The following is a 12,676-nucleotide window of genomic DNA, read 5'->3' as shown; positions in this document are numbered from 1 at the left end:
CTAATAGTGAAGTGTGAACTGACAGTGGGGTGTCCTAACAAAAAAAAAAAAAAGGTTGATTGTTCAGGAGCCCATCATGAATGAACCACGACCAAAAATAGTCTTTATACCACTCCTTTCAGTCATTGTGCTCCACAAATACTGAGCCAAAAAGAAACATAGCCATGATTCACATTCGACTTACAAATAAAAAAATAAAAAAACCCACGATCGAGCTATGATTTTCAGATTGATCTATCCAAGACATGCACCATAACACCAACAAAGGAAATAGCTGAACCATGGGCCCTACTTATACAAGTTAAAATCTGGGTATAATGTGCAAGCAATGAGTAGATTTTCATGTATTTCATAATTTCCTCAAACCAATCACAACCTATGTTTAATGTTAACCTTTTGCAAGCTGAGTAAGAATACAAGCAAACAATCAACAGATTCAGACAGAAGAGACAACCATGCTCCAAGGACACAACACTCCTAGCATACATCCTTGAGGAAGATAACACAAAACTCCCTAGTATACCCCTAGTTACATCATTGAATACTGCATTTTACAAAGAACTAAAGATTGCCACCATACATCATGTCACGACACCTCTTCTGATGCTTTGCCCATGTCTTCACAACAGTTTAATTTCTGGTGCTCCATGCACATCTACATGCAGCCAAACAAGCCAACCCAGCACATGTGGGAATATCTCAGAACAAGGGAAAGTTGGGTTCAACCATGCAGATGACCTGGTCCAAAAGTCTAGTTCAATTCATCAGATGAGCTATGCATGTTCCAAAGCTGTTGATGGTTTAAAAGAAATTACCCACTGTCAACATTCAATGTATGTGTAACTTGAGATTGGACTCTTTTGCGTCTGGTCATCTTAATGGTGACGCCCACCTTATGCACAGCTCGGATGTCCCCACATGTGGGGCAAGCCAAATGCCATTCTTTTCCTTAGCTCAGGTCAGACATTCTTCTTCGGTGATGACATGTTGGAACTCTAAAATTCGAATAAGATGTCGAGACCCTCTTGTTTCGGGGAATTGATGATGACCTCGAGCCCAAGCTGCTGAATTTTGGACTTTCCATGTGGGGAGAGTTTGGCTCTCCCTGCCCGGGTTTTCTGGCATCTTGGGTCACGTGCTTGATCTTTGTGCTCCGTAAGTGTGCTCTGAAATATTGGTCTGGATAACTGAGGGATTGGGATCCAAACAGTTCGATTGAGCTTCCATTTCCAGATCTCAGCATTCTCACTCTTCCACTCGTCTCTCCATCCACACCTTGCCGATGGCGACTGCATGCTGTAGAAGTCATGAAGTGAGGAAGCGAATTAGAACTGCTCCTGCGGACAGCTTTTTCGGCAGTTCGGGGACTTTCTGTGATTTTTGTGTGGTCTGCTTGAGGGCCTTTTGGGAATTCTTTTTGGTCTTCCTGTTGTTGGTAGGTAACCGAATAAAGCTTCTTCTTTTCCTGTAACAGGAACTCTGCTGCGAGTATGTGATTTCTGATCTTCTGGCATTCTTCTTCGGCATCCCTCATCTGCTGATCCAGCTCAGCAATCCTCTTCTCCTTCTGCTTCTTCAAGTCCTAAACAAAGACAGGTTTAATTAGGAATGACCTATGCAGGAATTTTAATTAGGAATGACCTGTGCAGGAATTGCAAATTGAAATTCTACAGGCAGGACAGAATAGAAAGGTATCCTATAATGCTTGACCAGAAAGAATGGCATTTTCTTATTGACCCAATCATGACAGAGGTGGAGTCCATCTTTCTGTAACCAAAGCTTCTCATCAGGTGGGGCCCACCATGGAACAGGCAACACCCTACTGTCTGCACTATTGGACGATCCTAACCATCCAATGAAAAAGATAATTACAACCATTGGTCACAGGGGCCCAATCGGATTGTTAGGATAATCAATTGGGGAGATCCTTGGGTTTCTCCATCCACTATAGGCCAATCATATGAACCATTCACATGCGCAGTCTATTAGGCCAAGCAAATATTGATCAAACACTTCAAAGATATGTAGCAGAACATGTCTGAAGAAATTAGAGAGTTAATTGCCTCTGGAAGTTCTCTATTGGATTCTACAGATCTTGCTCTTCCCGCAAAGTTCAATGAGCAGATCGTCTCTCCAACATCATCTACACTTGGACTAACGTGCACAAGCATCAAAGCTTTTGAACCATCGCCTAAATCAAACATAGGAAGAGAGTTCAACATGTATAAATCATCTTCACATCAAAGAAAAGTTCTGTAAATATAAATTTTCAAAAATTAAATTCTAGTTGTTGCGCTCTACCAAGAGAATCTCTGAGAATTTGAGTCAGCTTGCTATTCCTGCAAACAGGAAAACAATAGGGAGTGAAACATCATGAAATTCACGATATTAGTAAAAGAAGAAACTGTTGGGATGCAAGATTCCATTGAAAACAAATTATATGATACATGACCTCCATCTTTGCATGGCACATGCGGATTTTCATTTCTGAGTTTCTGATAAGTGGGGCCTGAGTTTGGTAACCCAGACCATTTATCATCTTCTTGGTGGAAGACTGCCACAGCTAATCTTGTAGAACATTTTTAAGTTGATCACTATTGTATTCACCTCTAACTATTTATCTGTAGGCCACAAACTAAGGGTTGAGATTGTCCCATCCAGGGGATTTTTGAGACCATGTTCCATCCAAGATGGAGCACAACAAACCAATGGTCTCAAACCTGGATTATCACTTGTCAGAATAAACTCAAGCATGCTGCCAAATGGACAGTAGCATATCATATAATTCCTATGAATTGAACTGTAACATTTAATCCAATTAAAAGGAGATGACTGATTGGGGTTACCTTTCTGAGTAGGGCTATTGAGGGACTAGGCTCCAAATTGAAATTACACGAGGTTTTTTTTTTTTTTTTTTTTTTAAGAGTGAAAAATTACATGAGTTTCAAGATGGATTTGAAAGGAATGCAGGTTATATAGCTGCCAATTTGAGGGGGGCTACTTCCTCATTATGAATTCAGAGGTTATCAGCATTTGGTCATTTCCTCTCTACTGATTTAATTATTGCAATTCAATTCAGTTACGATAATGCATCCAAACGCAGCGTAAGAAAAGACCAACATCAACTGAGGATATGCCTGTAAGGAACGTGATTACGCTTTCTTTTCAGTGCTGCGATGACATCTCCAAGAGCTGATAGCGACAAATTTATAGCTTTTCCTTCATTCAGTGTCTGACCAATAGCTCCCGTCTTCAGCAACCGCTCACTTCCTCCAAGGTCCACCATCCACAATTTGCTAGGTTCTGTTTTACCTTCTTTGGTGTCCCCAGATCGGCCAATGATAATTCTAGTCAAGCTGCATACATGAAACTAAAGGGATAAAAGAATGGCCAATCCAAATTACAGCATAAGAACTGTGTAAACTCAGGAGCATGAGACCCCACCAATGAGATCTGCTAGATGCCTCATTGACATTCGTCCACGACGTAGATCGGGCTCTTCTCCCTTTGGCATACCACCGACTTGCTTGCGTAAAATCAGTTATTGCCACATCAGTGAGCCTCTCTATTTCCACGGACCCATTAGAACCTGTTTGAATGTTGAGAGCACTGTAGAACCAACTAGGCGACGATAAGCAATCTACCAAAGGATGTAAAATTGGAAAACTATGACCCGTATTTTTCAATTGAGAAGTAGATTCATAAGATTCATGCAAAGAATAACGGAGAAGATCTTTCTGGAACACTTATGAATATGGCATATGTGAGATGTCTGGACCATTCATCAAGTGGGGATATTGTGAACATGCCCTGGACCGAAAATCAGGCAGGTCTGCTCATCAGACGGGTCACGAATGTATCTTGAACATGAACTGACAATCATTATTTTCTAACCGTCCATTTTTCTCATGCACAGGTGGCCCACCTGATGCGTTCACCATTCTGATTTATTGACGAGGTGATGTTCGAGGTGATGTTCACTGTCAGCATCACCTAATTAATGGCCCAGACTTGCATATGCATTCCATGTTAGCACTAATGCCATTAAGATCTTTCTCAATCCACTTTAAGTAGATTGTCTTAGCACTTTTCTTACTAATTTACCAGATATAACAAAATCTGTACCATTTAGAGACTGATTCCCCCATTCTTGATGATGGCTTTTGTGCCAGTAGATCCCGCAGACTACCCATGTAAACCTCCAACATGCTCATTGAGAAAGTAAAAGAGACAGAGCTATCTTGAGAAGCTTGATGGAAGAGTTCTTCCATAGCTCGAGGAACAATCCCCGGCTGATCACTTGTCCCTTCCTGGAGAATTAGCTCAACCCACCAAGTATTAATGCTAGAGAACAAATTCAAGAACACAAATACAAAAGAACCCAAGTTACTGTCACTGACCATAGTAAAGGTCTTCCCAGTGCCAGTCTGACCAAATGCGAAAATGCATACATTATGCCCATCAAGTGCAGATTTGAGAACTGGCTCGACTTCTACGAAAACGTCTTCTACAAAGATTGAAAGAAGCAGAATCTTTTATTTTAGAATATATATATATATATATATAGAAGAAATAAAGATCAAGAAAATTGGTCTAATTAAAATCAATTGGCACTAGATGGTGCTTACCTTGTGTCGCCTCCTGAGGAAAAACCTTATCGAAATTGAATTCTTTCCTACACCCGGCAGATCTAACTATGATATTATCTGATCCAGTAGAAATGGATCGATGGATCTTTCTCCTATCGATTGATAGGAAGGGGCGAACTCGACAAAAAACTCTAATGCTGCCTGGAAACCAAAGTCAATTCATTCAAAAAGACCCACTACCACAAGATTTTATTTTTATATATATATATATATATATATATATTGCATTTGGATGCACCCCAGATCATTCTTTTGTGGGATAGAGGGCGTGGGGAAACAGATAACCATCCGTTTGCCAAATCAATATCTGGTGCATTTCAGCTCCAACTTGAAATGGATTGGATATTATTTTGGGAAGAAATACCCTGTCCAACAGCATTTTTCTAGGGACACCCAAACTCACCAGTGTGACGCATTTAGAGTCCTATCGATTACCTTTGATGTCCAATATTGTATTTAGTGCTTGTCTCCGTTTTTCTTTTAAAGAATGACGCTTAGATCTCAATGCCGTGATTTCTCCTACAAACCCAAATCAGATTCAAAGAGAAGGCTCAACATTCAAAGATGAGATCAAAGCACAATCACAAATGGAAGAACTAAGATAAAAGCTCTTGCCTTGGAGGTTTGAAATTGCTTCTTCGAGCCCTTTCTTTTCATGCTCAGGTACCACATTTACATCCGTGTAAACAGTTGGAACAGGAGGCGACTCAGGCAATTGAGAAACAGCTGGAAGCCCATTGAATGAATCCAACTTCAACCCAAGAGAAGTCTCCAGAGGTTCTCCCACTTCTTCTGAAGGCGGAGAGATCTGTTCGGAGGATTCTTCGAACATCTTTGGGAAGAAACTAACAGAAAACCCACAAAGCACAATTCCCTAGTCTACAATCCCTCTTCTTCTCCTACACAAAACATCGAAAAACACTTGAATTTGGAAGCTCCTAGATCAGGAAGAACTGAATGAATTCACATTCAACTCGCTAAAATATCAAGACCCAATATTTTCAGAAAGCAAACAGCGAAGGACCCACCAATTCCTCAACTGTCGGTTATCTAAGAAAATGCTAGATACCCATAAATTCCTACGATCACTCCTTGCAATGTGGTAAAAGGAAAAAAAAAATTTGTTTATGGATCGTGAAGCTGAAAGTAAGGCCACCTACTGCAAAAAAACAGTAGCTGGGTGAAGATTGAAACAATATTCTACAGTGTGGTAACGTGAAAGCAAAGAGAGAGAGAGAGAGAGAGAGAGAGAGAGAGAGAGAGAGAGTAAAAAACCAGAAAACAGAGATGATAAAAATATTCAAAGAGCTAGACAGGCTGACAGATAGACAGGGAGAGTAAAATACGAAGCAAAGATAAAACAATAAAAGAGAGACGGGCAAAGTTGAAAACACACACACACCAACACGCAGAGAGAGAGAGAGAGAGAGAGAGAGAGAGAGAGAGAGAAGCAAAGCTGGGGGAAAAAAAAAATTCTAAGAAAAGACAGACAGAAACACACACACACACACACACAGAAGCAAAGCTGGAAAAAAAAAAAAAAAAAAAAAAAACCTCAAGAGAGTGAGAGACAGACACACACACAGAGAAAGAGAGAGACTCTCAGATTTGAATACAAATTCCCAAATGTATCCACATCACCCTAAACATTAAGGTGAAACTCATTTCAAGATCATCCCTTCATTTTCCAAACATCCCCAATTAGGGTTTCTTTAATGCAATCTTAGCTCGCATTTTCAAATTCTAAGTTCAAACAAACATGAATAGCAATAATAAGAGCACTTACATTGCTTCAGATCTATGCAATCCATATCCATCATCGAATCAAAGACAGCAAGCCCTTCTCCTGGAAAGCACTTCCTTTTCCCCTCTCTTTTCAGACAGGAGCCTTAGGGGTATTCTTGTAATTTGGAAGCGAATACCCTTTACTTTGGGTTTGGTGGGAAAGCTTTGACTGCGGTTCTATTTCCCTTCCTACACAATCTTGGAGTTAACGGCAACCTTTTCTGCCGTTAGTGGAACTGTTTGCTTTTTTGTTTTTTAGTTTTTCTCGTTCTTTTGTTTTAACACGTGCTCAGACCTAGAACGCGGATTAGCTGCGACCCTAGCCGTGGGCCTACCTAGATGTATACGTTGTATATCCACGCCGTCCATCAGATTTTCCAGATTATTTTATTGTAATATCTCAAAAATGAAGCAGATGCATATCCCAGGTGGACCACACCACAGGAAACAATGGTCATTGAGCGATTACCGTTAAAAACTTCCTATGGTCCACCGTAATGTATATTTGCAACCAACCAGCCTGTTGACAAAGTCACAGGGACCTGGATGAAGTGAAAACACATCCAAAACTTTTGTGGCCCGTAAAGATCTTTTAATGGTAGGAATTCAATTCGTATTGTGTGGTCCACCTGAGATTTGTACCGGCTTCATTTTTACCACCATACCCAAAAATAAGCTGGCAAAACGGATGGACCGCGTAGATATACAACGCATACATTGAGGTGGGCCCACCATCAGTGTCTCGTAACACCTGGATCAGCGGCTGCAGCTGATCCGCGTTCTCAGACTAATGGGCAATCACTAAAACCCCCTTCATAAGATGGGCCCCACTATAATCCTATCAATTCGAAAGTGAACAGCTCCAGCCTTGACTACGCCTAGTCAAAACATGGATGAGATCCGCGCCGCCCATACGTTGTGCTGCCACGCTTACCTTGAAAATAAAAAAATTGAGTCTGTCCAAAATTCATGTAGGCCCCACCACGACATGAAGTTGTAATGATGACTTCACTAGTTGAGTATGGGGTGCCATCCAAATCATTTATATGACTTTTCGTACCAAAGATTAAACACAGTAAAAATTTCGGAGTTGGGTGTTTGGAAAAGCTCTGTGGGTGGGCCCACCATAATGTACGTGTTTTATCGACGCTGTGCATCCACATTTTCCGTTCTCATTAGCCTATAAATGAGGCAGATTCAAATCTCCAATGAATCATCCCTCACGGACATTGGTGATTTAACGTCCACCGTTAAATTTTTCCTAGGGCCACTGTAATGTTTCTCTCATCCAACCTGTTGATTAGATCCTGACAGAACTGGATGAATGGAAAATAAAAATATTTGTTAATCTAAAACTTTTGTGGCCCAGGAATCTTTTAATGACAAGTATTCAATTACTACTATTACCTGCAGTGTGGTCCACTTAAGATTTGGATCTGATTCATTTTTTGAACCATTTCCTAAAATAATCTGAAAAAATGGATGGACCGCGTGGATGATATATATATATATATATATATATATATATATATACACACACACACGCACACACGCACACGATGGTAGGCCCATAGAGCCCTGACCGTCACCCATGTTGTTACGTCACTGCGAATCCGAGTCTCAAAAATTCACATTATTCCGAAACTAAATAGCTGTGTACAGGGCAACTAGACTTGCCTGGTTTTTTTTTTTTGTTTTTTGTTTAGCTCCGTCTGCCAGTTGAGCTATGGATCTGGGTGTACGCGACTTGCCTGTTACTTGGCCACCTAAAGTTTCAATGGTCGGAAGCTATTTGGTGCTCACAGAGATGCTCGTGACAAATCCAATCCGTCCATCAGTTTCTCAATATCAAAATAGAAAAAAACACAAAAATAAAGCAAATCCAAAAATCAGGTGGGCCACACCGCATGAAACAGTGAGAAAAGAAACATCCACCGTTGAAACCTTCCTGGAGACGAGCAGGATGTTTATATGCCATCCAAACCGTTCATAAGATTATTACCACTCAGATAAACCGTAGGTATAAATATCATCCTGTTAGAATACTTCTGTGGGCACCCCACAGAGTTTCCAATGGTGATCGTTGAATCCTTGCTGTTTCTTATGGTATGGCCCACTTGATTTTCTGATCACCCTGAATTTTGGACTCCTATCCTATTTTGATCTTAACAAACTCACAGACAGTGGATTAGTCAAAGGAATCTCTGTGAGCCCCACATAGGTGGGCCACACCTAAAGAAAACTCAGTGTTCTAAAACTTGGGCTGAATAACATCACTTAAATTTAAAGATCTAAAGCAGATTTTACAATGTTTTCTACGCTAACGCTTGCTTGAGTTTTAGATCAGTGTGATGTTTGGGATGGAGGCTTAAGATGAGATGGCTGCATCTCGTCCACGTAAAGTCATCTGTACACATGAGTGAACGGTCACGCAAGCCATATGGTTTCAAAATGAACCTGGCTGTACAACTTCAACCACTCTAATCTCTGGCTTTTGTAGCAGCTCGGACCCTATCTCTTTAACAGTTCTGGTTGGCCATATATAGATGGCCACTGCAAACTCACCTTAATAACCCGCGGACTACAATACCGAGCCACTTTTTCTTTTTAAAATTCAAATTCCCAAGTGTTGGAATTTGCAAATGAAATGGTTGGTGCAAACGGTTTTCCGCTGCTTCTTGTTGGAAAGCTTCAAATGCTATCTGATTTTTTCTTCACTACTTATTTTTTTCATTGTATATTGCTGCGCGGAGAGATTGGAGCGCTGCTTCCGTGGATACCAGGATCCACCGAGGTGGGTGGGACCCCTAACTACGGGGCTCACAGTGATGTACGTGCCTTAAACCCACACCGTCCAACCATTTTGAAAGCTCATTTTAGGGTATCATTCCAAAAATGAAGCTGACTCAGATTATCAGGGGACCACACCACAAGAAACAGTCGTTATTGAATCCTCACCATTAAAACCATCTTGGATTCCACCCAACCTATTGGTAAGGTTACAAATACCCAGACCAAGAGATCCAACAAATATTATCTTGATCCAAAGCTTTTTTTGGCCCTCAAGACGTTGAAGTAGTCGCATGCATCACTGTGGGCCCCACAGTCAGGGTCCCTCCTACTTTGATTGATACGGGGATCCTCCGAAGCCGCGCTCCAGAGATTGATTTTATGTGTTTGGGTTTTCAGTTTGTACAATATAGGCTCCCTGTTTAATGATCTTAACCGTTTATGTTATGGGCCCACTGTGAACGGTGGATGCTTTAAAAATCTCATGACCAATGAACATATTTTAACCTTTCAATAAATGGGCAACAAATAAATGCTTATAACTCTTCTCGTTCTTTAAAAATCTCATGACCAACGAACATATTTTAACCTTTCAATAAATGGCAACAAATAAATGCTTATAACTCTTCTTGTTCCTATCAACTAGGGTTCATGGCATGTGCAAGGAGGGGGTAGGGGAGAGAAAACGAGAGAGTAGGGGAGAGAAAAATGAGAGAGATGAAGAAAAAGAGTACAAAGGGTAGGGAAGATAAAAATAAAGAGAGATGAAGTCAAAGAATGCAGCCACATGCACATGCACGTATGCGTCACATGTTGTATTTTGTTTCAAAATTTATATTAAAAAGAAGAATATAAAAATTTAAAATATTTTGATTTCCCTCTAAATTTGAAATTTTTATTGTTTTTGAGTTGTGGGTTTAGTCCCAAATTGGATTTATCAAAGAAAGTTTTCTTCTATATAAGATAGGCCTTTTACTTTGGAGCTTGAGCTCCATTTAGGGAGCATGTGATTTTAGTCCTATAGGGGGTTATGCCAATAGATCTAATCTATATTATTGACCACACATGCACGCATGTATCGAGCTGCACCACCCAGCGCCAAACCGAGTTTGTGTGCACGATGAGATGAGTTGAGCCGCGGGCACGGGTGTACTCGCGCAGGTGATGGACCAAACCCTTTCAAAAGGGTGCTTAATACATCACTTCAGAGTCTATATAAGGATTTTCATTTCGTTTTCAAAACCATGAAAAATCTTTCTACTCTTGTGAAAAGTCTCTCTATTTTTTGGTTTACAAGTTTTGGTTACTGAGTTCATTGTTAAGTTAACTCAGCACTTTCGGATTAAACCACAAATGGTTTGAGCCTTTATACAATGAGTGCACTACTAGGACCAGGTTATAGTTGTTGTATCCTAAAGATCAATTGCTTTGGAAACCTATTACACTTGTGATGTTATCCAATGGGAGCAAATTCAATTTCAAGCCGAGTGACTCACGTCACGCCTCGACTCAACTCTATAAGTCTTCTATCTCATTTCTTTTAATTTCTTTTTGGTTTTTAATTTTAAATAATTTATTTGATTTAACCAAATATTCCAACAATCTTGAAAATTGAATTTGCTGAATTAAATATACTATGATTACCGTAACAGTTAATGCTTCCACCGAGTTAGATAAAATTGAATCGTTCGCTGGACAACACTTTAAACGGTGGAAACAGAAACTTATGTTCGCACTGACTATCCTTATAGTTTCATATATATTGTTTGAATCATTTACTATAAATCCAGCAAATCAATCTGAAGTAACAGATGAAAATAACTACAAAATTTATATTCTAAACTCTTTGTCCAACGAATTATATAATATGTATGCTTCTTATGAGTCTATTAAGAAAATATGGACTTCTTTATAAAAGAAGTACGTTTTGGAAGATGCAGACACTAAGAAACATGCAATTGCTAATTTTTTTTCACTATAAAATGACAGATGATAAACCTGTCACAAATCAGATTCACGATTTTCAAAATCTAGTTTATTAACTGTCACCAAAAGGAATTAAGTTGGATGAAGTGCTTCTGTTAGGAGCACTGATAGAAAAGCCACCACCCTTCTAGAAAGAATATAAGAATAAAATGAAACATAAAAAGAACGATGTCTCATTGGAAACTATAATCGTACACATACGAATAAAGGATGTCAATACAAACAAGCACTAAAAAGAAAATGCATATGAGGTGGATTCAAAGGTGAATCTTTTAGAATCAAGTCACAAAAATAATAAGAAGAAAAATGGCAGATGTAATAACTGTGGCAAGCCTGAATATTATGCTAATGAATGTAAGCTCAAAAAGAAAAATGCAGACAATCAATTCAAGAGAAAAGGAAACTGTTATAACTATTGAAAGCCCAGGTATCACATTAAAACTTGCAGGCTTAAGAAAAATAAAGATAAGTCATAGGCTAATCTTATAGAAACAAGCAATAAGTCTAATATTTTAGTAGTTGTGGTGTAAGAAGTCTTCTTATAAACAACTTAGAGTGAGTGGTAAACACTGGTGTAACTCGGCACGTGTGTAAAGATCGTAGCATGTTTTCCTCCTACTAAGCATCAAGAGATGACAAACATATGTTCATGGATAATGCTAGAACTTCTTTAGTTGTAAAGAAATGAAAAGTACTTTTGAAATTCACTTATGGAAAGACTCTGATATTAAATGATGTCCTAGATGTGCTTGACATTAAAAGAAACTTGGTCCCTGGTCCGCTCCTTAGTAAGGCTAATGTCAAGTTAGTATTTGATTCAAACAAATTTGTGATGACTAAGAATGGAACTTTTGTTTGTATGGGATAATGTAGTGATGGTCTATTAATTGTAAATGTATCCAATGATAATAATAATAAGATATTCAATTATGTTTATATCATTAAGCCTTTTTATTTATGGCATAGTAAATTAGGTCATGTACACATAGCATCTTTGAAAAAAATGAAAAGATTAGGTTTATTACCTAACATATCAAATGAAGAATTCGATAAATGTGAAACATACGTAGAATCAAAATTCATTAGAAAACCCTTTAAACGAATATAACGATCCTCAGTTCTATTAGAGTTGATATACAGTGATTTATATGATTTTAGAAATCATATGTTTAGAGGTAGAAAAAGATATTATATAACTTTTCTAATGACTATTATAGGTTCACTAAAGCATATCTAATAAGGAACAAAGATAAAAATTTATAAGTTTTCTCTAAGTATAAAATTGAGGTTGAAAATTAGTTAAATATACATATTAAAATACTTGGAACAGTATACGAGGAGGGTATGAATCTTCTCAATTTAGAGAATTGTGTGAAATGAGTAGGATAGTTCACGAAACTACAACTCCTTACACACCAGAACAGAATGAAATAATAAAGCATAAGAATAGAACTCTTAGGTAGATA

The 12,676-nt window shown here is 38.8% G+C and overlaps 1 protein-coding gene across 1 annotated transcript; it reads right to left on the bottom strand.

Annotated features, from left to right (window-relative positions):
- Nucleotides 1-320: 320 nt before the first annotated feature.
- LOC131225250 (kinesin-like protein KIN-14U) lies at nucleotides 321-6,593 on the bottom strand. The gene is made up of 11 exons (XM_058220749.1): nucleotides 6,436-6,593; nucleotides 5,265-5,548; nucleotides 5,085-5,168; nucleotides 4,629-4,790; nucleotides 4,401-4,507; nucleotides 4,126-4,310; nucleotides 3,445-3,609; nucleotides 3,138-3,356; nucleotides 2,302-2,339; nucleotides 2,064-2,191; nucleotides 321-1,582 (listed from the first exon to the last, which is right to left on the bottom strand). The coding sequence occupies exons 2-11, from the start codon at nucleotides 5,479-5,481 to the stop codon at nucleotides 950-952; spliced, it is 1,938 nt and encodes a 645-aa protein (XP_058076732.1). The 5' UTR covers nucleotides 5,482-5,548; nucleotides 6,436-6,593; the 3' UTR covers nucleotides 321-949.
- Nucleotides 6,594-12,676: the final 6,083 nt, after the last annotated feature.

This window comes from Magnolia sinica, chromosome 14 (genome assembly GCF_029962835.1).
Source record: "Magnolia sinica isolate HGM2019 chromosome 14, MsV1, whole genome shotgun sequence".
NCBI lineage: Eukaryota > Viridiplantae > Streptophyta > Magnoliopsida > Magnoliales > Magnoliaceae > Magnolia > Magnolia sinica.
The sequence above is the reverse complement of the archived record's forward strand: the minus strand, read 5'-3'. Positions and strand labels throughout refer to the sequence as shown.